The sequence below is a fragment of the Rattus norvegicus genome, chromosome 4 (genome assembly GCF_036323735.1).
Source record: "Rattus norvegicus strain BN/NHsdMcwi chromosome 4, GRCr8, whole genome shotgun sequence".
Taxonomy (NCBI): Eukaryota; Metazoa; Chordata; class Mammalia; order Rodentia; family Muridae; genus Rattus; species Rattus norvegicus.
This window is the reverse complement of record NC_086022.1, coordinates 121,949,988-121,976,667: the sequence shown is the minus strand read 5'-3', so window position 1 is coordinate 121,976,667 and position 26,680 is coordinate 121,949,988. Positions and strand designations below refer to the sequence as shown.

Here is a 26,680-nt window from a genome sequence, read left to right as displayed (position 1 = left end):
CCTCTCTGCTGCCTGCAAGAAGTCCTCGGTCATCTTCCTAACAGGCATGCCGTTCTGAAGGTAGGTCCTGAACCTCAGGAGCTGGCTCCTGCTCTTCTTGGGTGTTGAGGCTTTGGCTGTGAGTACCCCCCACTCTCCCATGGCTCCTGGGGTCTAACTTTGTCCTTAGAGGGCAAAGGACTTGGCAGAGGCTATCTACGCGTGCTGGCCAAGTTGTTATTGTTCAGGGAATTTCCATCTTTTGCTTCATCCTCTGAATTAGGAGAGGATGTGCAAGCTGGAGGGGAGAGAGCAATCCCTGACAACTCGAGCCTTTTGGCAGGATCGAGGAACCCAGCGTAAGAGCTGTTGAGAGACAAGCAGCTGGTGGCCTCCACTCTTCATCCCAGCACGCCGGAGGCAGAAGGAAGCTGGTCACTGTGAGGTGTCCCAAGCCAGATTGCTGTACATGGAGTTTCAGGACATCCAGAGCTAGTCTCAAAAACATGACAACAAAACCAACCCAACAAAAGGAGAATAAAGCCTAATTTGAGTCATTCGCACATGTAGAGTGACCTTTATAACAGTAACGTCTGACCATAAGTATGATGCTGTCATACTTTTGTATTACACCTTTCCGGAAGACCACAGCCTGAGCCTGTGACTGTCAGCAGCCTGTGACTCCTTGACTGCAGAGGTCAGTTACAGGGATATTCTAGAGAGACCTGTTGGAGAGGTGCAAAATTCATAGGAGACAAGGGTTACTTTACAAACGTGTTTATTCAAGGCCATTATAGCCCCAGTCCTCAGGCTCTGGTGACCAAGGCCTGGGCACATACCCCTAAGAGAACCTTTCTTTCTGCATGTAGGAAGGGACAGATGACATCTTTTCTGACAGTTTGGACTTCCTATGAGCTATACAGTATACGCTTTGAAATGGCCTATCTTGAACGTTTTCAGGCCTGTCAGAAGCCTGAGAGTTCAGTTCTCATCGTAGCACCTGCCTTCCCGACCTTCCCACCTATAAGCAAAATCTCCATGTTCCCCAGGATGAAACATTCCTCCCACACTAGGAGCCCCACTGATTGTTCCTCAGTCTACCTGTGCTAAGTCATGCGCTAGGGACTATGTTTCTTGCTTTAGTCTACTTTTGCCTTAATGCAAAGCAGTTTTGCCTTAGACACTGAATCAAGATGGACTGCAAAGAGGACAGAGGCGCAGTGTCTGTCACAACCCAGACATCCTGTGCAGTCTGCTTCCCCCAAGGCTAGAGTGAAGGAAGGAATCCCCTAAGGATAAGCTGTCATCCCCTAGTTGTTGCTTGTGTGTTGGGCACAATCTGGGAGGCCAGCAGTGGGCCCAGATAGCCAGATCCTACTGGTGCCTACCTGCTCTGGAGAATGCCACATACCACACTCAGACTGGCAGACCACCCTGCCCTGCTTGGTTGAGGTTTCCCATTGGATCTCAGAACTGGCTTTGGTGGTGCTACAGAAGGGAGGGCATATCACAGCTGGCCTCCCTGTGTCTGCTATAGAACTTGAAGGCCAGATCAAACAGGCCTGGATTCTCTTTGTAAAATGGAATAAATCTGAGAAAGAAATAGATGTGAAGCTCTGGGCAGTTACAGCAATTGCTGACTAAACACTTGGGCGTTTCTTGTCTTCTAATCTTTTAAAGAGCTAGGTAACTAGTAAAATGGCCTTCATCTGTGATTTTGGGTCTAAAACAGAAGTCAGGGGAAGGAAGAGCTGGGGAAAGGAATTCTCTCTAGACAGAATCTCTTGGCTGATACTCTGATTCCCACCCCTGTAACTGGATCAGTAAGGGCTTTCAATTTTTGAAAAAAACACAAAGGAAAACAGAAGATTTCCCTAGCTATTGAGATGGCTCAGTGGGTAGAGTGTGCTGCAGACGTTTTACTAGCCAGACTCCACCCCTAAAACCCAGGAAGATGAGGGAACCAACTGACTGCAGCTTTCCTCTGACCTCCTTCCACGTGTGCTGTGTGACACATGAGTTTGTTATTTTTGTTTTGTCTCTCTTTTTCTGGAACTGAGGACTGAACCCAGGGTCTTACACTTGCTAGGCAAGTGCCCTACCACTGAGCTGAATCCACATGATTCAGCGCGCGCGCGCGCGCGCACACACACACACACACACACACACACACACACACACACACACACACTAGAGGATGCTCCAGAGTTCTATAGACAGGATCAAAAACATCAAGAAGGCGGGAAAATCAGGTCATAGTTCTCTGAAATAAGTGAAAAAAATGACAAGCACTTAGCAAATGCAGTAAAACTGGAGGCTAAATAAAACCCCCTGAGGCAAACACATTTACATGTCGAGCAATGAAACTATGTTCTCAGATATAAAATTTAGGGTCTTATGTAGGTTGGCTTTGAACTCCCTATACCCCGGCCTCCATCTTCCCTGTGCTGGGGTAACAAGTGGGTACTACCAGGATAGCGTGTTATTTACAAGAAAGTGCTACTTGAATGAAAAGTTACCCATGCACTGTATTCATGTTAAAATATAAAAACCCTGCTGAGGAATTTAACCATATAGGTGGGGAGAGAGTAATAAAAACAAAGGAAATTCATTACACGATGTAAATATCAATATGTAAATCTGTGAATGTTCTAGTAAGTTATCTGAATTTAAAACAAAACAAAAACCTCATAGAAATGAAATTACTCCCTAAACCAGAGGCCACAGCAGAAGCACAGGGTGCCTGGACCCTGACTTGCAAGGGTCAATCCACCGCCTTGGCAGCGCAAGTTCAAAAAAAAAAGCCTGAGAGGAGGCAGCCTGGGCAGGCCAGGGTGGTGGGCCTGCACGCACCTGGCTCCGCCCCAAGGACCCGCCCGCACTGGGTGGACGCTGCTGGCGCACGCACACAACAAGGGATCCGTGCAGGATTGGTGGAAACCCCGACCCCTAATTTGCATAAACCCGAGGCTGGCTCGCCCGCACCGCAGGACCCCACCCAGCTGCAGCTTCCTCTGCGAGAAGAGGCCGTTCCCTGGTTTTCATGTCCCCATACATACCTGAGAGGTCCTGGGAGCCATGCCCGCCAGCTGCCCTGATCTCTTTGCACTAAGGGGTTTGCCGAGAGGCCTCGCAGAGACGACCAGCCCTTTTAGCAGAGGCAGCCCTCGGAGCACCTGTCCCTCGTACTTATTTTATGGTGTGCTGGTGTGGAGGTACACAGGATCGCATGCAACAAATACTTGCCCCTGCACTCGCTCACGCAGCAATTATGCTAAAAATGGACTAACATGACTAAACGAACAGCACCTGGTCAAATACTTTGACTTTTTGTTAACAGGAGAAAACGTGGAAAAAAGTCCCTGCCAAGGAAAACAGCATCCCAAACAACTCATTAAGAAGGGATTTGGTGCCAAGGAAAGGCAAGGGGCTCCACAGCAAAGGGCTCTGACTCAGGGCTGAGGTAGGTGGGCGCCACTTCTCCAGCGCTCTGAGTTGCTGCAGCTTTACAGGCCTTCTCACCTAGGTCCTTCGCTCTCCGTGCTAAGAGTCTTGAAGAGCTCTGTACCCAACTCTTCCCCAAATCACTCACGAGTACAGCCGCCACTTCACTCAAGTTGGTTTTAAACTAAACCCAGAGGGCTCTGAAGTGTTAAGAGTGAAGGCAGTACAGGGGCCTGCAGCCACCAAACTGTTTGAAGGTACAGGAAGCCCACTCCTTTGTGGTAAAATCCACACTTTAAAACAAGTATCAGGGAGGACTGGGCAAGAGCCAGAACTCTTGCCAGCCAAGGTTTATCAAAAGCAATTTATTTAGAACAAATACATTTAAAAAGCTTAACTCTAAAGGAGAGCCCAGAGATTTTGAAGAGCCTCCTTTGTGGAACAGGAGGGACAGGAAAGCTTCTAGCAAGGAGCCAGGGATAGCAGGGCCCATAGGGAGCCATGGTAGCTAGCCCTCTTAGGCTGTCTCACAGTAGACTTGTTCTTCTAGGTCCATAAAGGTCAGCTGACAGAATCACCACCTTCCCAAGTAAATGGATACAATTCCGGGCAGCTGGTGGCATCAGTAATACTGTATCAGGCTGAGGCCTGGTATGGAGGACTCTGTCACTAGCTGTTTGGCCTCTTGGCCACAGGCTCATCCTCCTTCTCCTGCTTCAGCCATCGATCCAGGAGGCTGCTGCTGGCACCTCTTTTAGTCGGCAATGGGCTCTTCTGTAGAAACTGGCTGGACCACTGGGGTAGACCTGATGCATCCTTTTTGGGTGAGTCAGGGACTTCCTTTTTGGGTGACTTTGTAGCCAGCCATTGCATCATCCTTTGACTACTGCCACTTGCCTTGGGCTCCTAGAAGAGAGAATATTCTCATAGCATCCAGGTTTGATTTTCAGAGGGAGTACCAATCTGAAGGAAGAAGCATGTGCCAGGCCCACTCCAAGTCTATGCTAGCACAGCGTTTCTAAGGGGACAAATAAACGATGGCTTTGAGAGCCCAGGGTAGGAGAAACACTTAAAGATCAGAGGACAAGAGTCAGTGTGGGGCTGGAGAGTCTTCCAAAAATGCAGAGAATGAAGTGTCTTCTGGGAAATTCAGTGACTAAATGGCTGATGGGAGGATGCCACCAGTCAATGGGTCCCCCTGCTTAGTATGTCTGGACTGTTACTACTCCCTCTGCTGCCTGTGTGCCACACCTAATCCTGAAATGAGAAGTTCTCTAGGAGGGAACATCGAAGAGTACAGACCATGATAGTAAAAGATTACTGTCGCTGGGTAGTGGTAGCATTAATCCCAGCACTCAGGAGTCAGAGGCAGGTGGATCTCTGAGTTCAAGGCTAGCCCACTTTACAAATCCAGTTCTAAGACAGCCAGAGATACAACAGAGAAACCCTGTCTTAAAAAACAAACAAAAGAGTAGCTGTCCAGTCCAAAGTAGATTATGTAATTATATTTAAAACTTTTTACATTTACATTTATTATGTATGTAGTTTGCATATGGAGACCACAGGATAACTTGCAGGAGTGGATTGAGAATCAAATATGGTTCTGCAGACAGAACTCAGGCTTGACAAGTGCCTTTACCTGATGAGCTCTCTTGATGGCCCCAGAATGAGATTTTTAGAGGAAAAAAAATTCAGTGTCAGGATTGCAAAGTATTTCAGAGAAATTAGACAAAAAGAGAAGCAATGAGGGTGACCATCAGTTAGGAAAACAAGAACCTTCAGGGGAAACGTAGGAGGCCAGCTGTTCCTCCAGTCCTGACACCTGCTCCAGCATTCTGAGTGTCCTGTACCACAGAGTATGTTGCTCTCGGTCCCTCCATGCCACAGAGAGATGAGAGCTGTTTCCGTATGTCAGCGGGGCCAGTTTTCTGATGTGGAGGTTCCCTTCCCACCGCAGGCATCTGTCCACTTAAGCTCTTTCAAAACAAATCACCTGGATCCTGGCTAAACGCTGAGAAGTTACAGAGCACTTCAATAATGCTCTCAAGTGCTCTGAAAGAGAATGAGGACTAGAGATCCTCCAACTTGTAAAAATAGTACATCAAAAAATCATGTTTGGGTGGTGGAAAGACAGCTCAGTCAGTAAAACACTTGCAAAGCAAGTGTGAGGACCTGAGTCCAGTCCCTAGCACCTGCATCAATATGCTCAGCATGTGGCACACGCTTGTAATCCAGAGCTGAGGATTCAAGGATCCCTAAGGCTCTCTAGCTGTTAGTCTAGCCTAAGTGGTAAGCTTCAGGCCAGTGGACTCAGTGTTCTGAAGATGGTATCTGAGGTTGTCCTCTGACCTTACATGTGCATATGAGTGTGTATATACATAAGCACTGTACACAAAAAGATATGAACACACAAAATAAAAAAAAATCATAGCTGGAAACAGACTTAAAACGTTCTCACATTTACTCTATATATTGGATCCTAGACTCATCAAAGAGATTTTTTTTTAAGATTTATTTATTTATTATATATGAGTACACTGTAGCTGTCTTCAGACACACCAGAAGAGGGCATCAGATCTCATTACAGATGGTTGTGAGCCACCATGTGGTTGCTGGGATTTGAACTCAGGACCTCTGGAAGAGCAGTCAGTGCTCTTAACCACTGAGCATCTCTCCGGCCCCATCAAAGAGATTCTTAAGGACACAGAAAGCCAAATTTTGATTGAATATTCACTGTACATATTTGAACAGGGTCCAGCATTTAATTGTCTGAAACTCTTCTTATCCTTTAACCCAGGGCCTCTTAACATGGTAGACAAGTAAGCACCCACCACTGAGTGGCACCGCAGCCCAGCAATCACTATGAAAGAGTTTTCTGTTAGGGGTCAAGTTAGAGTAGGATCTGAACATTACTGTTATGCTTACCTTCCAAAGAGTATGAGAGCTCTTGATAGTTTAAAATGAATTAAAATTCTGCCCAGGCATGGTGGTGTATGCCTTTAATCCCAGCACTTGGGTGGCAGAGGCAGGCAGATCCCTGAGGCTACCTGGCATGTTCTAGTCCAGCCAAGGCCACATAGTGAGACTCTGTCTCAAAACAAAACAAAACAAAACAAAAAACAAAACAAAACAAAAATCTAGCTGTGGGTGTTAGAGAGTTGGCTCAGTGGTTATGAACACTTTGCTGTTCTCGAAGAAGATCCAGGTTTATTTCTAGGCACACATACTGGGCAGCTCACAGCTACCTGCAACTCCAGCTCCAGGAGGTCAGATGACCTTTTCTAGATTTTGCAGCCATTGCACTCATGTATAAATCTTAAAAAAAAAATCTTAGAAAAAAAATAAAACCCCAAGCATGGTGATGTATACCTTTAATGCCAGCAATAAGGAGGCTATGGCAGATGGAGCTCTATGAATCTGAGGCCAGCCTGGTTTACACAGCTAATTCTAGGACAGCCAGGGAGGCATAGTGAGACCCAGTCTAAAATTCAGATCACATGAAACAAACATTAAAGTTCTGATGGCACAAGGGCATATTCTCAACAACAGTGGTCTCAGAATAGACAAGTCAGTCCCTACCTTCTTAACCAGCAAGTCAGCAGGAGCCAGACACTCAGGAGTGTTGTTTCGGGAATTGTTCACCACTGGAGAAACTGGATGGAAGGTGATGTTATCTATGGGGTGGATTAGCTTCAGAGCTTCCTGAGTAGAGACCTCACCAAAGTCAAGCCATTTGGAGACCGCCTCTTCTCCATCCAGTATGGCAGGCATCCTGGCCAGGGGTCAGATGGACAGATAGATGAGGGTAGAGAAAGGAAAGAAAGTGCTGGTCCTCACTTTCACACATGGACGTGGCCCCAAGTTACTGAAACAATCTGACAGTGCGCTGGAGTCGGCACTCATTAACCTGTGGAATTTCATGGCACAGGGAGTCAAGGGCACTAAGACTGAATCCAGTGTGTGCCAGCGCACCCCCTAGAAAGTTGGTGAATTTCCCTGGGCGCCCTGGACTAGAGTTAAAAAAGGAATAAGATCCTGGAAAAGTCTGTTAACCACCTTCCCACATCATCTGTGGAGACCTCCAGTAAGAAAGGGCTGGCCAGACACTGAAGCGAGCCTGCAGTCACGGCTACACAGGATGCTGAGGTGAGTGGATTATTTGATCCCAGAATTTCAAGCTAATTGAGGCAACACAGCAAGACCTAATCTTTTGTTTTAATTTTTAGACAAATTCTTGCTGTAGCCTAATCTGGCCTTGAACTCCTGATTCTCTTGCCTTTCCTTTTACTCCCTGAGTGTTATGACACCAGGTGAGTCATTTCTCTTAAAAAAAAAAAAAAAAGTCAAGGTAGCAACATATATGTAATCCCTGCCCTCAGGAGAATGGGGCAGGAGGATTACCAAGAGTTTCAGGCCAGCCTGCATTTACACAGTGGAGAGACTTTGCCTCAAAAAACAAGAGTGACTGAGAGAGAACGAAAGACCCTTAAAATCTCTGAAATCTGGATGCATTCAAGGTTCTTGTGCTGTATTATATCTTAGTTGTAAATAACAGACATTACTTCCTTAAACAATATAGATTAGATGAAATATACAAATTTAGTTTAAGATTTGGCAAAAAAACAGAACTAATCTCCCACATGTAAGTACATGCACACATATAGCTTAGGACAAGGCTAACAGCAGGCGACCCCAGTAACACTGTAGCACTGCGTCCTGGAGTGCTCAGAGCAATCAGTAACTGTGAGGTGTAACGCAAAGACACCATTTTTCTGCCAGTGACTCTTTCCACTATATACACACACACATTTTTAGAACTTCACACATGTGGGTATTTTCCTGCATGTCCACCTGGGCACATCCTGTGTGCCTTAGGAGGCTCACCCAGTGTTGGATTCCCCAGGGACTAGTTACATACAGAGAATAGGTGCTGGAGACTGAACCTAAGTCCTCGGAGAGCAATCAGTTTCTCAACCACTGAGCCATCTCTCCAGCCCTACTGATTTATTTATTTGTGTGTAGGTGTGCCTCGTGCTGTTGCCTCTTCAGCATATCTTACCGGTATGTCACTATGACTAGCTCATTTTTAAATTTATTTTTATAGAATTAGGTTATTAAACCTAGGGATTTTTGCATGCTAAACAAGTAGTTTCCCACTGAGCTACATCCCACCTTTTTTTTTCTTTTTTCTTTTTTTTTTTTAAATTTTTGAGAAAGGGTTATTACTCTGTGTAGCCCTGGCCATCCTGGAGCTTGATTTGTAAACCTTCACTGTCCTCAAACTCAAGAGATCTGCCTTTCTGTGCCTCTAGAGTGCTTGGATAAAAGGTGTGAGCCACAATACTTAGTTCATTTTTCTTCTTTTTTTTTTTTTGGTTCTTTTTTTTTTCGGAGCTGGGGACCGAACCCAGGGCCTTGTGCTTCCTAGGTAAGCGCTCTACCACTGAGCTAAATCCCCAGCCCCTCATTTTTCTTCTTAATGCAAGGTTTTGTTAAGTTGCCTAAGGTAGACTTGAACTCAAGATCCTCCTGCTTTACCTTTCTAATGGCAGGAGTAACAGCTTGAGCTATCTGGCTCACCTTGGTGCTTGTTTTAAAATTGCAAATCCATTCCCAGTGCATCTGATGTATCAGATTTACATTTGCTTATGCAAAATCTTATCTGCAAGAAATACTGGATGGAAAGAGGCATGGTGATGTCCACTTGGAAGCAGAGGCAGGTGGGTCTCTGTGAGATTGAGGCAAGTCTTGTCTACATGGTGAGCTATAAGACAGTCAGGACTATAAAAGAGACTTTATTTCAACCTCCACCCCATCCCATACCCATAAAATGAAAGAAATACAGGGCGGACTGGAGAGTTAGTTCATTGGTTATTGACTTTACTGAGAACCCAGCTCTGATTCACAATACCCACATATTGGCTCTGCAACTCCAGTCCCAGGGGATTTGACAACTTCCTTTGACTTCAGCAGGGAAATGACATGCATGTAGTACACAGACACACATGCAGACACACAAATGGCATGCATGTAGTACACAAACACACACGAAGACAAAACGCTCATAAGTACTTTCTCTGCCCCCTACTTTCAGATTAAAATGTGACCTCTCAGTGTCCCTGCCACCACGCCTTTGTCTGACTACCATGAACTCTAACTCTCTGACACTGTGCTATGAAAACCAGCACTGAACTGAAGACAAAACTGGCAAGGGAATGATCATCATTGCTACTGAAGAGGTACTGAGCAGGGCCACCTCTACTGGCCATCTGATCTATAAATGTAGTGAGAAAGACAAAAGAGTCATTGAAAAAATTCAAGGGCTGGAGCGATGGCTCAGAGGTTATGAGCACTGACTGCTCTTCCAGAGATCCTGAGTTCAAATCCCAGCAACCACATGGTGGCTCACAACCATCCATAATGGGATCAGATGCCCTCTTCTGGTGTGTCTGAGGACAGCTACAGTGTACTCACATACATAAAATAAATTAAAAAAAAAAGAAAAGAAAAAATTCAAGAAGGCAGTTGCTGAGATGGGAATGAGTCCTTCCACATTAAGATTATGGGTTTTGGACAAATTGAAAACCCAGAACAGCACCATTACTGTGACTTGGAGACCAGGGAATTGTCATATGCCTATTAGCAATGCCCCAGGACACAGGATCTTTACAGGTATATCTGGGGCTGACCATGCTGTCCTGATGGCTGCTGTGGGTGTGGCTCAATTTGAAGATGTCTTCCCGAAGAATGCAGATGGCAGAACCATGAGCAGACCTTTTGCTTAAACATGAGTTATAAAACAGCTAATTCTAAGTATCAACAAAATGGATTCCCCGGAGCTACCCTATAGCCAGAAGAGATATGAGGAAACTGTTAAGGAAATCATCCATGTTAAGAAAATTGGCTCTGATAGTCTGGAGATGCTCAACAGTAAGCACTGACTGCTCTTGCAAAGGACTTGGGTTCAATCCCTAGCACCCAAATTGTGGCTTACAACTGTGCTTAACTCCAGTTCCAGGGAATCCAATGCTCCCTTCTGGCCTTCGTGGGCAACAGGCATGCACATGGTACATAGACATGCATGAACCCCAAACACCAATATCCACAAAATATAAAAACACTTTTTAAGGAAACTGGCCATGAACCTGCTATGCATTTGTGGTAATTTGTCTGGAATGGTGAAAATATGCTGAGGCCAAGTGCTCACATCGCTCGGGTCACTCATGGAGACGGCAGCACCAGTGGACCACACTGCTAGCAGCTGTGCACTGTACCCTATCACCAACTTGTCCAAATGTCCAGCCTTTCCACTTGCCTCTCCTTTATGTCTCTAAATTTGGTGGCATTGGTACTATTGTTGTGGGCCAAGTGGAGAATGACTTGGAGGTTAACTTTGCTGTTAACAGTCAATGTCACAACTGAAGTATAAAGTCTACTGAAATGCACCTGAGGCTTTGAATGATGTTCTTCCTGGGGACAACATAGATGTCAATGTCAAGAATGTCTATCTGAGATGTTCCTTGTGACAAAAGTAAAAATGACCCACAATGGAAGCCAGGTGATTATCCTGAGCCAAATTAGAGCAGGGAATGAATGTATCAGATTATCACAAAGCTCACACAGTGTATAGCTTGCTAATTTAGAAGGAAAGACTTATCACACATTTGCTTGGAGGCTGGCCTTACATTCTATTTGGTGATATTGCCACCACTGATATGGCTCTAGTCTATGGCTTTATCACTTTATTAAAATAATGAATTTATAATTTTAATAAAGTAATGAAGCAGTACTGACAAATGACAACATTAAATAGGTGTTGACCCAGGAAGGCAGAGATGGGTCAAGAGGGTCTTTGAAGATGAGCATAATGTCAGCCATCAGAAGTCAACAATGGCTGATCACCAAAGCTAATCCTCTTACAACTTCACAAGAAGTTGCCAAGAATTCAACATGAACTATTCAAGTGTCAATGGGCATTTGTAACAGTGTAAAAACGAGAAACGTTTGGTAAGTGAAGATCCTATCAGATAACTAAAAACTGGAAAAAAATCTGTCTGAACAGTCCCTGCCTTTTATCATGCACAGCAGCCACTTCTTGACTGAGTTGTCACATGGAACAAAAAGTCGGCTGTATATGACAGCTATGACCAGCTCAATGGCTGGCCTGAGAAGCGCCAAAGCACTTTCCGAAGCTAAACTTGCATTTTAAAAAAGGTCCTGGTTACTGTCTGGTGTTTGCTACTTAGAACCTCTACCACGGCTTTCTGAATCACAGAAAGAGTTACATCTGAGAGGTGTGCTCAGCCAGCTGAGATGCACCGAAACTACAGAGCCAAAAGGCAGCACCGGCAAACAGAGGCTTCTCCATGACAACAGCCCACAACCAGTGCTTTTTAACCAGGGCCTAAACAAACAGGCTGGGAAGTTCTGCCTTATCCATCTACTCACCTGATCTCTTACCAACCTCTACGTGTCTTGATAACCATACCATTAGCAGGGAAAATACTACCACATCAGAGATGCAGAAAATGCTAAGTGTGTCAAGCCTTGAAGCTTAGTTTTATACTATAGAAATACACACATTTATTTCTTATTGACAAAAATTTTTTGACTGTAATGGTTTCTATATGATTAATAAAAATGTGTTTGAGACTTTAAAAAATTCATATATGCATTAAAATAAAAAAACACAAAAAAGAAAACTAAGAAAAGCAGGTAAACACAGAAAACTAACTACAGTGTAGCTGAGCTTGCAGGAATATATGAAACATGCACATAGCCCACCTCAGACACCCACAGTTATCTTGGCTGACACATATTCAAGCTGTCTTCTGCTACTGTTTTGCATTTCTTAATTTTTATATAGTTGGAAATATTCAGGGACACAAGAGATGGCTCAGTAGTTCTGAGCACTGGCTACTCTTCCAAAAGACCTGAGTTTAATTTCCAGTACTTATATGGAAGCTCACAACTGTCTGTAACTCCAGTCCCAGGCATACATGAAAGCAAAACACTGATGCACAAAAAAAATTTAAAAATGTAAATATGCTTTTAAAAAGATATATATATATGTGTGTGTATAATATATATAAAGAAAAAACTCATCTAACATCTCAAACATATCTAGGTTTCCTGGCTCAAACATGCTAGATTGTGAATACAAATGAAACTAACTAGTTTAAATATTGAGAAACTAGAAATGTTAAGCATTTCGAAATAAAAAGAACATGATTATCTCCAAGACAACAGAATGAAGTAAACCTCACTGGTGACAATGCTGCAAAAATAAAACTCCTTATCTGAGCAATGTCACAAAATGCTATAAATTTTCTCAAAGAGAAAGCACAATTTACTTATTTAATGTAACAAGCTTCAATACCATGAAATCGGCTCCTTTTGCTGCTAGTATTGACTGGTTTGGTGGTTTCAATACAGCTACATTTCCCAAAGCTTTCTGCAGTATGAAAAAGCCACAAATGCAGGTGAATATGGCACTCTAGGAGTTGTAGCAGTGACACAGTGACGAGTCAGTTGATAAAATGTTCTACTTATGCCCAGCACCAGATGCTGTTTTTCTTCAATGTTTCACTGACAGTGTCTTACTTGAGACCGTGTCTTGCTATGCAGTACTAGTTGGTCTTAAACTTGTGAGAGGTTTCCTGCCTTTGCCTCCCAGTGTTGCATTACATTTTAGGCCTGTGTCACCACAACTGGCAGACAGTGTTGTCTTCTCAGCCTTACTTCCCCTGTGCTAGTTATTTTTTTGTCCAGTCGACACAAGCTAGAGCCATTAGGGAAGATGAAAGGCAAACTGAGAAAACGCCTGTATCAGACTGGACTGTAGGCATATCTGTGGGGCATTCTCTTGATTACTGGTTGATGGGAAAGGCCTAGCTCTCTGTGAGTAGTACTGCCCCTGAGCAGGTGGCCACCAGTAAGCAGTATGTGTCCATGGCCTCTGCTTGAGCTCTTTCCCTGGCTCACCTTCATGATGGACTGAGGTTAGGATGAATATTAAACAGACCCTCTCCACCTCGGCTTTTATTTGGTGTCTGTCATAGCAATAGGAAGCAAAGTAGGACCTTAGTTTACAGTTGTACAGCCCGAACTCACACTTTACTGGTTGTTTAGCAAAGCTGATTTTACAAATATACAAACATTTATACTAAAGGGCAAAAACTTTGACTTCAACAAATCAATGTACTTTTTTTGTAAGATTTATTTCTCTTATTTGTAGTTATAGTTGTGTGTGTGTGTGTGTGTGTGTGTGTGTGTGTGTGTGCGCGCGCGCGCATGTGGGAATATCCACATGGCTGCAGGTGTCTGTAGCAGCCAAAGGAGAATGGATTGCCAGGAAATACAAGTATAGACAGTTGTGAGCTACCGAGAAATCAAACCTGGTCCTTTGGAAGAGCAGCAAGAGCTCTTATCCACTGAGCCAATGAGTTGGGAGTAAATCTCAATGATAAATCACTGGCCTAGTAAGTCCATAGTCACGCAAGGGACACATTCAACCATGAGCTATACCACCAGTCCCTAAAAATAGTTTTAAAGTCTGGGAAATCAAAATTATTCCGTAAGGATTTCACTGTATAATTTTGCAAGCATGTTGGTAACCTTTTGGGGAATGTACATCATGTTTCGGGAAAACTGGTTATAATTTGCGTAAGTTAGTTTCCTATCCTCTAAAATCAGAGCAAACTCTCCCCAGGAAAAAGCAGTGACTTGCCTGCTGTGGATGTCACTCAGACCTCTGCAGGAATCCACAGTGATGATGCTGTAGGAATACAGGCGCTCTCCCTTTGGGGGTTCCCAACAGTCAAAGATCCCTGCCATTGTCAGCAGCCTCCAGTTGTCCCAGACCTCTTCCTTGTTGTTAAGGCTGTCTGAACCACTGTTCTCACCTGACTGGAAACAGCAGGCTGATTAGAGGCTTCATGGCAAATGTCCACTGAAGCAGCAGATGCTGGCTTCTTTTTTTTTTTTTTTTTTTGGTTCTTTTTTTTCGGAGCTGGGGACCGAACCCAGGGCCTTGCGCTTCCTAGGTAAGCGCTCTACCACTGAGCTAAATCCCCAGCCCCAGATGCTGGCTTCTTAATACTTTCAGAATTTAATGCCTTCACTTGACTTTCAACTCTGAAATCAGCTCAGGAAGGTTCAAAGCGAGCCTGGCAACTAGGAAACCCTCCGGTATGTCACTGCTTACCTAAAGTACAAGGAGATACTAGAGGGGAAAAAAAGCCTGTGTAAAAAAAACGAAAAAACAAAGCTGAAAACAGCAAACTCCCATTCCTGTGAGAGTGAATGATCTCATATTTAAAAGCATAATAGAAAAATTCCCAGAAATTATTATTTTGGTCTCTTCCCTACATATTGTATCTAACAACAACCAAAACTGTAAGAAACACACTCTCACACTCTCTCTCTCTCACACACACACACCCCCCAAACAAAAAGAAAGAAAAAAAGGAAAAAAAATAAAGATTCTACTGCCAAGAAAAATCGGAACCAGACTGAAGACGTGATTTCATTTCCCAGATGACTTAGTTAAAGACTCCTCTTTAGGGCTGTAGAGATGCCTCAGCAGTTAAGAGCACTGACTGCTCTTCCAGAGGTCCTGAGTTCAAATCCTAGCAACCACATGGTGGCTCACAACCATCTGTAACAGAGATCCGATGCCCTCTTCTGGTGTGTCTGAAGACAGCTGCAGTGTATTCATATACATAAAATAAACAAAATCTTAAAAAAAAGAAAAAGAAAAAAAATTAAAAAAAAGAACCCCCCCGAAAAACTAAAAAAACTAAAAGCCCCATCAATTCAAAAGCAGCTATGGAGATGGTTCAAGTCAGTAAAGCACTTCCCACACAAACATGAAGACCTGAGTTCTCATATCCAGTACCCACATAAAAAGTTGGACATAGTGGCCTGTGCCTGCTACCATTCGGGAGCTTGCTAGACAGCTGACCATGGCAAATCAGTGAGCTTCCAGTTCAACAAGAGACCCTGTCTCAAAAAAATAAGGGGAAGGACAACTGGGAAGACATGCAACATCGAACTCTGGCCTCCTCCTGCATGAGCACACATGGCCATGTGTACCTGGATGCCAGGAGCAAACCTTGCATTAGTGGCCCCTTAAGAGAGCAAGAATTGCTGGGCAGTGGTGAAGCACACCTTTAATCCCAGCACTTGGGAGACAGTGGCACGGGATCGCTGAGTTCGAGGCCACCTTGGTCTGAGAACAAGTTTTCAGGACAGCCAGGGCTCCAGAGAGAAACCCTGTCTCAAAAAAAAAAAAAAAAAAAAAAAAAAGAGGAAGAAAGCAGGAAGTAGCTTTGGAGGAGGTGACCTGTCTGCCAAGGGGGAGCTGTGTAACGGCATCTCAGGTCTCCATCGGTAGAGGCTTATTTGATATAGAGGAGCCTTTTTCCTTTCCTTGGAAGAGGAACAACATGTGGCTAAGGAACTGACTGGATGCTAGAACTGAAAATGGCTCTACCTTTCATAGCTTGATAGTTTGCCACCACTGAAGAACCCCAAGTAGATGTGCACACATTGAAGAATGCAGTATTACACACTCACAAAGAAAAACTCAAGCTTATCAGTGACTAGATAAATAAAGAGGCTTAATTAAAAAAAAAAAAACCCAAACAAAGAAAAAAGAAAAATAGTACGACTGGTGGCAGAGAAAAACTTGAAGGAAAGAAAGAGAAAGCATTCAGTTCAATTTAGTTTTGAAATAACTGGCTAAATATCTAGGGAGTAAATAGTTAAAGCTTTGTTTATATTAAACAAACAAAGCCATCTACCAGGCATCCTAATCTCTCCCTAAAACCAATCTTCCGTTTTGACCTGCTAACACTACCTTGCTAGGTGTGCTGGCCAACATCTTCAATCCCAGCACTGAGGCTGAGGAAGAGGAGGCAAAGGCAGCTGAATCTCTGCGAGTTCATGACCAGCCCAGCCTGGTCGTCTCCATACTGAATTCCATGATAACCAGAACTACAGAAAGAAACCCTGCTCCAAAAAAAGTAAACAATCAACACTCATTATCTTAGAACCCAACAGCACTCTCCCCATTCTTGCTTTTTAGCCCTTTTTTGCCTTCTAGAATTTACCTAGTAAAACAGATTTTACCTGTTGCAAACCACTAAATCTAACTAAGAAGAGAACATAATGTTAACATGTCTTTTTTCAACTTTCTTTTTTTTTTTTTTTTGGTTCTTTTTTTCGGAGCTGGGGATCGAACCCAGGGCCTTGCGCTTCCTAGGCAAGCGCTCTACCACTGAGCTAAATCCCCAACCCCTTTTTTCAACTTTCTAATGTTAAGATGTGAGCTATCATATTGTGTATCTTACAATGCAAGCTCAATGAGAGAAACATTAAATATAGAGAATTACCATGTGATTTAGCAATTGTGGTAAATATACACCCACCCAAAGCCCTCCCCGCATGTGGGTGTTCACAGCAGCATCGGTCCAACAAGAGGTGGAAACTTGGTGGTTTTAAAACAAAGCAACTGGCCTGACATGATGATACGTGACTTCTTTGGCTGGTGTGTTTGTATTTTCTTTTTCACGACAGCATTTCTTTGTATGGCATCAGCTGCCCTGGGACTTGCTCTGTAAGCCAGACTGGCCTTCAGCTGAGATTTGCCCTTCTCTGCCTCCCAAGTGCTGGGATTAAAGGTATTCACTACCATGTCTAGCTGGTACATACATTAACCCCAGCACTTAAGAGCTAGAGGTGAGTAGATCTCTGTGAGTTTGAGGCAAGCCTGGTCATCATGCTGAATTCCAGTCCAGGCAGAGTCACAAAATGAGACAAAGGTAGAAAGTAAATCCCCTATTGCTGAAGACACCATGCACTTCAGAAAAAAGACTCAAATATCCCTAAATTGGAACAGACTCAAATGCCCATTCCCTTAGGGTTAGCTTTTATGGGACCAAACATATTATGCAAGTTTCCAAAGGAGGGGGACAACCAACGGTCTACCTAGTTATAATCAGTAATGACTCACATCTCATGGTGATAACTAATTGGACTCAAGATCCACTCGATAAGAGGGAAGCCGTGCGTGCTACTGGAATGCTTACTAATTACTAAAGCCAGTCACTCAGTGCTTGTGAAGTGCAGGAGGATCTACCACTGCTCCCACTACTTTACTAAACCAGCATAGTCCCTAACGACAATCTAAGCATTTGTCTGCATAGCACAGACATCCTCACCCTCATAAAGAAACTTCTCTTTGCAACAGAGACCATTACAGAAAGCCATAGCCAATTAAGACAAAGAGTTGTGAAGCCCATCTCAATGGCTATATCTATAAAACACTCCGGCACCTGAGGCTCAGAGAACACTGAGAAAGAGGGTGGGAAGGCTGTACGAGCCAGAGCATCAGGGAGCTTGTGTGAGATTGTATTTCCTAATAATATCAGAAGCTAATTCATAACCATCATGAATGCCCAAATGTGACCTGAACAAGGACACCAATGGACATGCCAAAGTAGATGGGGGAAAGGCCCACAAGGCCTCAACCCTGCAAAACCACTACAGCAACTGAGGAATACCAGCAGTGGGAGAAATAACCTTCCCAGGGAAGAGCACACCAGCTTGTGTCCGGTGCCAGGTGGTCAGCACTGAAAACATACAGATAAGCAAAAGTATACAGACTGAGCAGGTTACACTTAGGAAGAGGCCATGGGCATCAAGGGATATATGGGAGAGTTTAGAGGGAAGAAAGGGAGAAACATTGCAATCATATTATAATCTCAAAAATAAATTGTAGATCTGTATTAATGATGAGATACTTCTGGGAAATGTGACACTAAGCAGTTCTGTTGTATTAACAGCAGAGAGTATGCTTAACATACTCTAGATTATACATCAATAAGTAGAACTGACATTATATGTGTCCTATAATGTCTACAGAAATATTGCTATATGACCTTGATTTGTTTCTCTGTCTTTTCCAAACATACTGTGTACACAACTGCCATACCTTCTCTGTTTTGCTTTGAGGAAAATAGATGAAGTACGGCTGCCTCTGGTTTGTTCCCTGACATCGCTGCCACTCGTAGAATCCATCTGCTAAGACAACACACCGCCGTCCTTTCCCCAGAGGAGCCTGAGAGAGAATGAAGATATGGCTATAGTGACTCTCGTGTTCAACACTGTACTGTAGTGGCAGAGGGCTTGCCTAGCACGCGCGTGCACACACGAACGCACGCACACGCGCACACACACACACACACAGAGAGAGAGAGAGAGAGAGAGAGAGAGAGAGAGAGAGAGAGAGGGAGGGAGGGAGGGAGGGAGGGAGGGAGGGAGAGAGAGAGAGAGAGAGAGAGAGAGAGAGAGAGAGAGAGACACCAAAACATTCAGACATGTATGTGGCCCTGGAGAAGTTCACCTTTATCTTTTTTAAAGTGCCGGATGAGAACTGATCTCAGGGAAGTATTTTACCATTGAGCTACCCAGGAGTTCATTTTTCTGCACTTCAAATATCTTAAGACATTTTTTTTTTCTTGGTTCTTTTTTTCGGAGCTGGGGACCGAACCCAGGGCCTTGAGCTTCCTAGGTAAACACTCTACCACTGAGCTAAATCCCCAGCCCCTAGACATTTTTTTTTTTTCATTTAAAAAGACAAGGTCTGTAGGCCAGGTTGGCCTTGAACTCACAGAGATCTGCCCACAGCTGCCTCCCCAATGCTGGGATTAAAGACATGCACTATTATACCTGGCTTTAGACATTTTCGAGACAGGGTTTCTCTGTGTAGCCCTGGCTGACCTGGATCTCGGCTGTAGATCAGGCTGGCCTCGAATTCAGAGCTGCACCTGTTTCTGACTCCCAAGTGCTGGGATTAAAGGCATTTGTCACCGCTGCCTAGCTTTTTAAATTATTTCTATGTGCGACAGTACATGTTTGTAGTAAAAGGGCAATTTGTGGGAGTCACTTTTCTACTTCCACCATGTGGGTCCCAGAGATCAAACTCCGATCTTCATGTTTGATGCAAGAACCTTTACCTACTGAGCCATCCAGTAGACCACCACATCGCTTTTCTTATAAAGTCACCACTCAACTAAACAGATGTTGAAAATCAAACATACAAACATACAAAAAGGCCAAACTTTCCCACTGGTGGCAGATAGTGTTATTTGGCAGTTTTCTCTAGGAAAGAAGGGGGAACTCAGGAGGTAATTAAAACATGCCTGAGAAGTAGAAGGTTCTAGAAGGCCCTGCCCCAGCTTTAAAGGCATGAACAACTGCTCACCTAGGGAAGAAAACTGAGTGGCAGCCTCTGAGTGCTGGAGTGGACTTCAGTGATGAAGTTGCTTTTTAAGCCATCCCTGCTCTATAAGTGAACCCATACCCATACTCCTCTTAGTAAACCCAGTAAAAACTCTCTGGTTCACCACATTGGCCTTTCCTTTCAGGATATATGTATTGCATCTCCCCGGTTAAAGTTTGCCAACAACAGCTAGTCTCCAGTTTGCTCCAAGGGGACCACACATTATCTCACACACCATCCCATCCTTTCCCGGACTTAATTAGGCTGGCTCTGAATAGAACGCAGCATAAGCAATGCTGTATGACTGACAAGACAAGGTCACAGAACTCATGTAGTTTCTGTTCTGGATCATGAGCACTGCAGTAAATGAGGTGCCACATCAGAAGTTTGGCTAACATACACTCATGCTAGGAACATAGAAAGGCTTCTAGTTCTAGCCATACCAGCTATAGTATCAGCCATGCATAAAGAAGCCATCTTAGTTTGCTTTCTTTTTTTTTTTTTTTTTTGGTTCTTTTTTTCGGAGCTGGGGACTGAACCCAGGGCCTTGCGCTTCCTAGGCAAGCGCTCTACCACTGAGCTAAATCCCCAACCCCCTTAGTTTGCTTTCTGTTGCTATAGGAAAATACCAAGACCAAAAGCAACATGGGAGAAAGGGTTTTATCTCTGTTAATAACTTATCATGAAGGGAAGTCAGAACAGAAACTCAAGGCAAGAATTAAAGTGGATGAGACCAGTGTGGTAGACTTTAATTCCAGCTCTCGGGAGGCAGAGGCAGGTGAATCTCTGTGGGTTTGAGACTCTCGGAGTCTGGTTTACAGAACGAGTTCCAGAACAACCAAGACTACATAGAGATCCTTGTTGGGGTGGTCTTCTTGTGCTGTGTGAAAAGGTTGCCTGCTAGTGTTTTGTTTTGTTTTGTTTTCTGGAGCTGAGGACCGAACCCAGGGCCTTGCGCTTGCTAGGCAAGCGCTCTACCACTGAGCTAAATCCCCAACCCCGCCTGCTAGTGTTTTATAAATGTCTTCTCCATTACTTCCTGATTGTTATAATAAACTGCAGAACAGCCTATAGCGAGGCAGGAAAGAATAGGTGGGACTTCCAGGAGAGGTAGGACTCTGGGAGAGTCTGAGGTGGTAGATTTGTCAGAGAGAGACAGATTTGTCAGCAAGATTCAGTATGAAACTGAGTAGAGATATCAAGGCATGTGGCAGAACATAGATTAAAATAAAGGGGCGAATTAGTTTATAAGAGCTAGTTGGGAACGGAACAAGCTAAGGCCTAAAGCGTTCACAAGTAATATAAAAGGCTCCATGTCATTATGTGGGAGCTGGCAGGCCTAGAAAGCCACGTTACAGACCCTGCCTCAACAGCAGCAGCAACAAGAATGGAAACAGAGGCCATGTTCTTCACTGGCCTCTTTACATGGCTTGCTCAGTTTTGCTCTGTTTCCATGTAACCCAGGACCACCTGTCTAGGGGTGGTACCCATTGACCGAGGACCAGCGACCTGGGTCCTCTTTCCAATCATTGATCAAGAAAATGCCCTATACACAAACCCACAGGCTAATCTGATGGGAGTTTTTCCTCAACTAAGGTACCTTCTTTCCAGCTGATCCCAGCCCGTGTCAACTTGACAAAAAACTAATCAGCACAACTACCACAGACATCTATCCTTTGCCAGGTAAGAACTGCAAACATTCCCAGTAAAAACTGCCTCACTGAGCAGCACATTTAGTCCACAGTATATGAGAGGTAATTTTTTCGCCTTTAAAGTTTTGTTATTTATTTACATTTGGGGGGGGGGAGTATCTGATCAAGCCACTGCGGGCAAGACAACCTGCAATAGGAGCTGGAGCCCTCTTTCTACCACGTATGTGTCCTGGGGTCAGTGTCAGGCATTAGCCTTGGCAGCAGGCACTTTACCTAGAAAACCGTCTGCTCCCTCTACCCCCATCTTGAGATCGAGGTCTCACTGAATATCTCTGCTTGGTCTGGAACTCATTCTGTAGACCGAGTTGACCTTGAACTCATAGATCTGTTGGCCTCAGCCTCCCAAGTGCTGGGATTAAAAGTGTGTGCTACCACACTGGGTTAACTGTTTTCTTTTAAAAACTGTCTTTGTTACGTTCCAATTACTATGATAAGACATCGTGGCCCAAGCGACTTGAAGAGTGTTATTGGAACTTACAGTTTCAGAGGGTGAGTCTTAAACCATTACGGCAGGGAGCATGGCAGCAGGTAGGCAGGCAGGGTGATAGAGTAGTAGCTGTGAGATTGGTATATTTTGAGGCAGAATCACCAATCAGAGAGAATGAGAGAGGTAACTAGGAGTATCATGGGTTTTGAAAGCTATCTCCACAGCGACACACTTCCTCCAACAATGCAATACTTCCTAATCCTTCTCACACAGTTTCACCAACTGGGGACCAAGTATTATGAGCCTACGGGAGCCATTCTCATTCAAACCACCATAACCAATAAGTTTGCCCATTGCTAGTCTAGAACACAGCAATAAACAGAACAGGACCCAATATTAACAACTGGGACTATCCTGGCCGGGTGGTAGTGGTACACACCTGTAATTTGGGAGGTACAGGCAGACAGATCTCTCAGTTTGAGGACAGCCTGGGCTACACAGAGAAACCCTGTCTTGAGAAAACAAAACAAAAATAACGAACTGGAAATATGCTTTGGAATACGTTTCTCAGGTATCCTAACATGCTACTTACCTTGAACGACTGCTTCTCCATTATGGTATCACTACGGCAGTTGGAAGTGTTGAACTGCAGCTTGGAAGGATCACTTTCTTTGAACCAAGATGGGACTAAGCCCCATCGCATGGGAAAAATTATCCGATCTGATGAATCTGCATCCTGCCAGAGAAAAAAGATTAAAGTTTAGCACCTGGATTGGTGGTATACACTTGTAATCCTAGCACTCAAAAGGCTGAGGCAGGAGGATTCCTGCTACTTTAAGGCCAGTTTGGGCTATATAGAAAGTCCAGGCAAGCGTAGACTACATAGAGACATAGTGTTTAGGAACACTTACTGTTTTTGTAGAGGACCTGAGTTAGGTTCTTAGAACCTATGTTGATAGCTACAACCTAACTGTTCCCACTGGCATACACCCAAACAGGTGCATGAGCACACATATAAATTTAAAAATAAGAAAGGCTGAACAATACACAAAAATATAATTAAACAGGCTCAGATACAGCAGGAAGACCATAATTACTATATACAAAGAATACAAGGTTATTAAGAGGGAAAAAATTAGCTGGGCATGGTAGTATATGCTTTTAATTTTAAACCTAGCATCTATGAGGTGGGTGGGTCTCTGTGAATTCAAGGCCAGCCTGCCTCAAAAAAAAAAAGGGGGGGGGTAAGGATGCCGACCAAGAGTAGTGGGTAGAAAACATTCATAATCCCAATACTTGGGAGATGATACAGGTGTATTGTGAATTTCAGACTAACCTGATTTACTGTCTAAAGTAGGTCATAGGCCCAAGGAATGATACTATTAGTCGTCTTTTCTGATAAATGGATATGGTGTGAAGCTAAATATTTACAAGTATACCCAGAGTTCAGTGCTGCTCTCTGCCCTGGTCAGAGAAGTTCCTGAATGTAGAGGGTAAAGATTACTGCAGAGACTCACAGCTGGTCAAAGTACTGAGAAGAATGAGAAGAAGTGTTCAGCTCCAAATGGACACCTATATCATCCCTGTGAGGCACAGGGAGCATCATGGAAGACAGAATTAAAAAAAGGTAACCATTGGAAAAGGGAAGAAAGTAGTAGAAGGTTGAAGAGAGCAGCAGACGGGGCTGAGAAGTAATGGGTGTTGTTAGACTGATCACAGTACATTAGATCCATGCATGACATTGTCAACAATTAAATAAAAGGATATAAAAGTGGAAGACTAAGCTGGGCATAGTGTACAAGATCTACTCAAGAATGGGCACATCAACATTCAGCTCCCACCACAGGCAGAAGAGAGCTCACGAAACCCCAGCCCTCCCAGGCAAGCTGTAGGCAGGTAAGGTTGTGGGGGAAGCACCTCAATGGTGCCTTCTTTTGGCATCTACAGACACTGTACATGTGTACATGCGGTGCAGAGACATTCATTCAGGCAAAACACCTATGCGCATAAAGAGAAATAGAAAATATTTTTAAACTTCAGTGACATCTTGGTTGAGAAATCCTGTTCTTACTACTGGTCACTTTTGAGTGTTTTCATCCCTGCACGAAGCGTCCCCAAACTCGAGGACAATGCATACGAAGTGGCTGGGAAGCCAGGATACTGAAAGTATTGCTCAGTACGAGTCATCTTTTCCTCCACGGGGTCTGACTTTGCAATAGAACAGCTGGTGGCACTGTGGTAGATGGGGGGAAAAAAGAGGAAGTACTTTGCAAATCAGCGGTTTCAAATACAAATATTGCTATAATTACATGCTGGCAGTTGAACCACTGAAATGTTCCTAATTTTGTGTTAGAATTTGTAGGTTTGAAAAAATAAAGTATCAAATATTTACCGAATTAAGAAACCCTAGCAATCTAAACAAATCATATTACCGATGTGCAGTCAAACACTACATGGGCAAACCCAAATGACCCAAATGACCCAAAGGAGGGCTATGCTTGCTAGGGACTCCACCTTCCCATTCCCGCTCCCCAAGATCCATCCACTGAAATAGGGACCATGGTCTGTTCAATGGTTAAGGATACTTTTTGCGCTTGCAGAGGACCTGGGTTCAATTCCAAGCACTCACATTGTACCTTTGGTAACTTCAGTTCTAGAGGATCTGAAGCTCTGACTTCCAAGGGTACCAGGCAAATACCTGGTACACATACATACATCCATACATGCAGGTAAAACGTTAGTATACATAAAAATTGTTTAAATTTTTTACAAAAAAAAATAAAAAATATTTTGTGTGCTAGGACTGAACCCAAGACTGGGAGCATATGAAATATGTTCTATATCTCTGAGTATTATCACCAGCTCCAATCACACTAATTTTTCTTTACATTTATTCTGTGTTTGTGTCCACTATCTTGCGTGCATGACACAGAGTGGGTGTGGAATCTGAGGACAACTTGCAGGAGCTGGTTCTCTCCTACTTTGCAGGAAGTGTTCTTTCCCAGAGAGCCATGCTGCAAGCTCCACAATCAGTTTTTGTTCTGTTTTGTTTTTTGAGACACAGTTTTACTATACAGCCTTGACTGGCCTCCAACTCAGAGATCTGCCTTCCCCTGGCTAGGATTAAAGGTGTGTGCCACCCCACTTGGGTTTTTGTGAGATATATATATATATTATACACACACACACACACACACACACACACACACATATATATGAATGACACTGACATGTCAGTAATATTTGAAAGGTATCTTTAAAAAAAAAAAAAGATTCGGGGTTGGGGATTTAGCTCAGCAGTAGAGCGCTTGCCTAGCGAGCGCAAGGCCCTAGGTTCGGTCCCCAGCTCTGAAAAAAAGAAAAAAGAAAAAAAAAAAAAGATTCAAGCTTGTCAAGAGCATACACACCTGTGACACAGAGGTGTGTATGGAGACAGAGGCAGGTTTGCTGCAAATTTGAGTTCAGCTTGGCCTATATGGTGAGTTCCAGGACAGCTAGAGTTACATTCATAGTTAAGAGTCTATCTCAAAATATTTTTAAATGTATTCAAATATGAGATTCACATAGCTTGGGCATGCGTTGAAACAGTTTAATTGACCCTGAAGAATATGGACTCATTCCTTGCTGAGGCCCAGGGTGACTAGGGCCTTAATGTATCTGTAAGGGCTGCTTTCAAGGTCATTTCGGAGGCTGGGCAGACATCACAGGAATCAGGAGTCGATGCCATTAGGATGCTGGGCCAGAAGCTCATAGGATGCCGCCACACTCCTTACCTTTTCAAAGTGCAGTCTGGAGAGAAGCACTGGGCTGCTAGACTGCGGGCTCTTGTTGTAGGAGGGGCAGTACTTATCAGGGTCCCTCCACTGCGGGAGCTGACGCCTGCCCTGCCGATCCAGATAGGCACAGGCTCTAGTGAGAGCATCTCTAGGCAAGTGACAGGACGTTCGCCCGCACATACTTCAGCAATGCCTCTCAGACCTACAAAAAGTCACAAAACCGTAAGGTTTTACCGCCTAGGTCACAGCATCCTCCCTGAGAAGCCACATCTTCCACGGAGGCTCCATTAGGTCCTGGCCACTGCGGGGCCCACAGTCCAGAAGCAGGCCTTCATCAGGCGTTAGGCGAGAAGGCCGGTCCTCCGAGGTTGGCTTCGGTGGACTCAGCAGAGAAAGGTGAGAGCTCTCTGCGTTCACACCAACAACACTCGAGGATCGCGGAGACCGTACTACTGCCCTGCGTGGACGTGCTCTGCTCCGGGGCGGGGCCTGGTCGGCGCGGAGTCTCCCTCTAAGAACGTGGGCGGTCCTCTGCCCGCCGCGTCCCTCTCCTCAGCCCGCCTGTCCGCATCCCCCTCGGCGGGGCCCTCTCTTCAGCCCGCCCGTCTGCGTCCCCCTCCCCTGGGTCCTCTCTTCCGCCCGCTCCCTTCCCCCTCAGGGGAGCCGGATCCTCCGACGGCCCGGGTCCCCTTAGCGCAGCCCCCTTCTCCGCCCGTCCGCCCGCCCGCGTCCTCTGGGCGAGGCCCTCCCCACGCCCCTCGGCGAGCCGGTCCCCCAGGCGTCCGCGTCTCCTCACCACCAGATAGTCCAGTCCACTCTCCGCGCTCAAGCGTCGACCTAAAGAGCACTAGCCCCGCCCTTCGGTAATCCCGCCCCGCCCCCGACGTGACGTGACGCCATGGGGTTTCCTCCCCACAGGTGGGGGTGTGGCTAGGTGAGGAGCAAGCTGGAAACCAAGTTCCGTTGATTCACCACCTTAAAGCAAGACAAAATACACTCACCTGAGACAAGCACTCCAGGCCTCCTCCTCAGGCCAGTCTCTGAAACCAGGAAA

The 26,680-nt window shown here is 44.7% G+C and overlaps 1 protein-coding gene across 4 annotated transcripts; it reads right to left on the bottom strand.

The window, feature by feature from the left end:
- Positions 1 to 3,730: 3,730 nt before the first annotated feature.
- Positions 3,731 to 26,539, bottom strand: Hmces (5-hydroxymethylcytosine binding, ES cell specific). 4 transcript variants are annotated; one of them, XM_006236851.5, is made up of 7 exons: positions 26,423 to 26,539; positions 25,624 to 25,828; positions 22,443 to 22,586; positions 18,422 to 18,547; positions 14,153 to 14,331; positions 7,003 to 7,195; positions 3,731 to 4,329 (listed from the first exon to the last, which is right to left on the bottom strand). In XM_006236851.5, exons 2-7 carry the CDS (start codon positions 25,804 to 25,806, stop codon positions 4,093 to 4,095), a joined length of 1,062 nt encoding a protein of 353 aa, XP_006236913.1. In that variant the 5' UTR covers positions 25,807 to 25,828; positions 26,423 to 26,539; the 3' UTR covers positions 3,731 to 4,092. The 4 variants fall into 4 exon arrangements, with proteins under 4 accessions (XP_006236913.1, XP_038964093.1, NP_001020218.1 ...); XM_039108165.2 differs by lacking the exon at positions 7,003 to 7,195 and having other exon boundaries at positions 26,423 to 26,535; NM_001025047.2 differs by lacking the exon at positions 26,423 to 26,539.
- Between the last annotated feature and the right edge of the window lie 141 nt (positions 26,540 to 26,680).

Bases quoted from the DNA above. Each gene is read 5' to 3' on its own strand.
- Hmces (XM_006236851.5), bottom strand. From the start codon at position 25,806: ATGTGCGGGCGAACGTCCTGTCACTTGCCTAGAGATGCTCTCACTAGA. The intron at 22,587-25,623 runs GTAAGGAGTGTG...TTTCTCTGGCAG, and splicing joins CCAGACTGCACTTTGAAAAG to GATGCAGATTCATCAGATCG. The intron at 14,332-18,421 runs GTATGGCAGTTG...TGCTGTTTCCAG, and splicing joins CTCAAAGCAAAACAGAGAAG to TCAGGTGAGAACAGTGGTTC.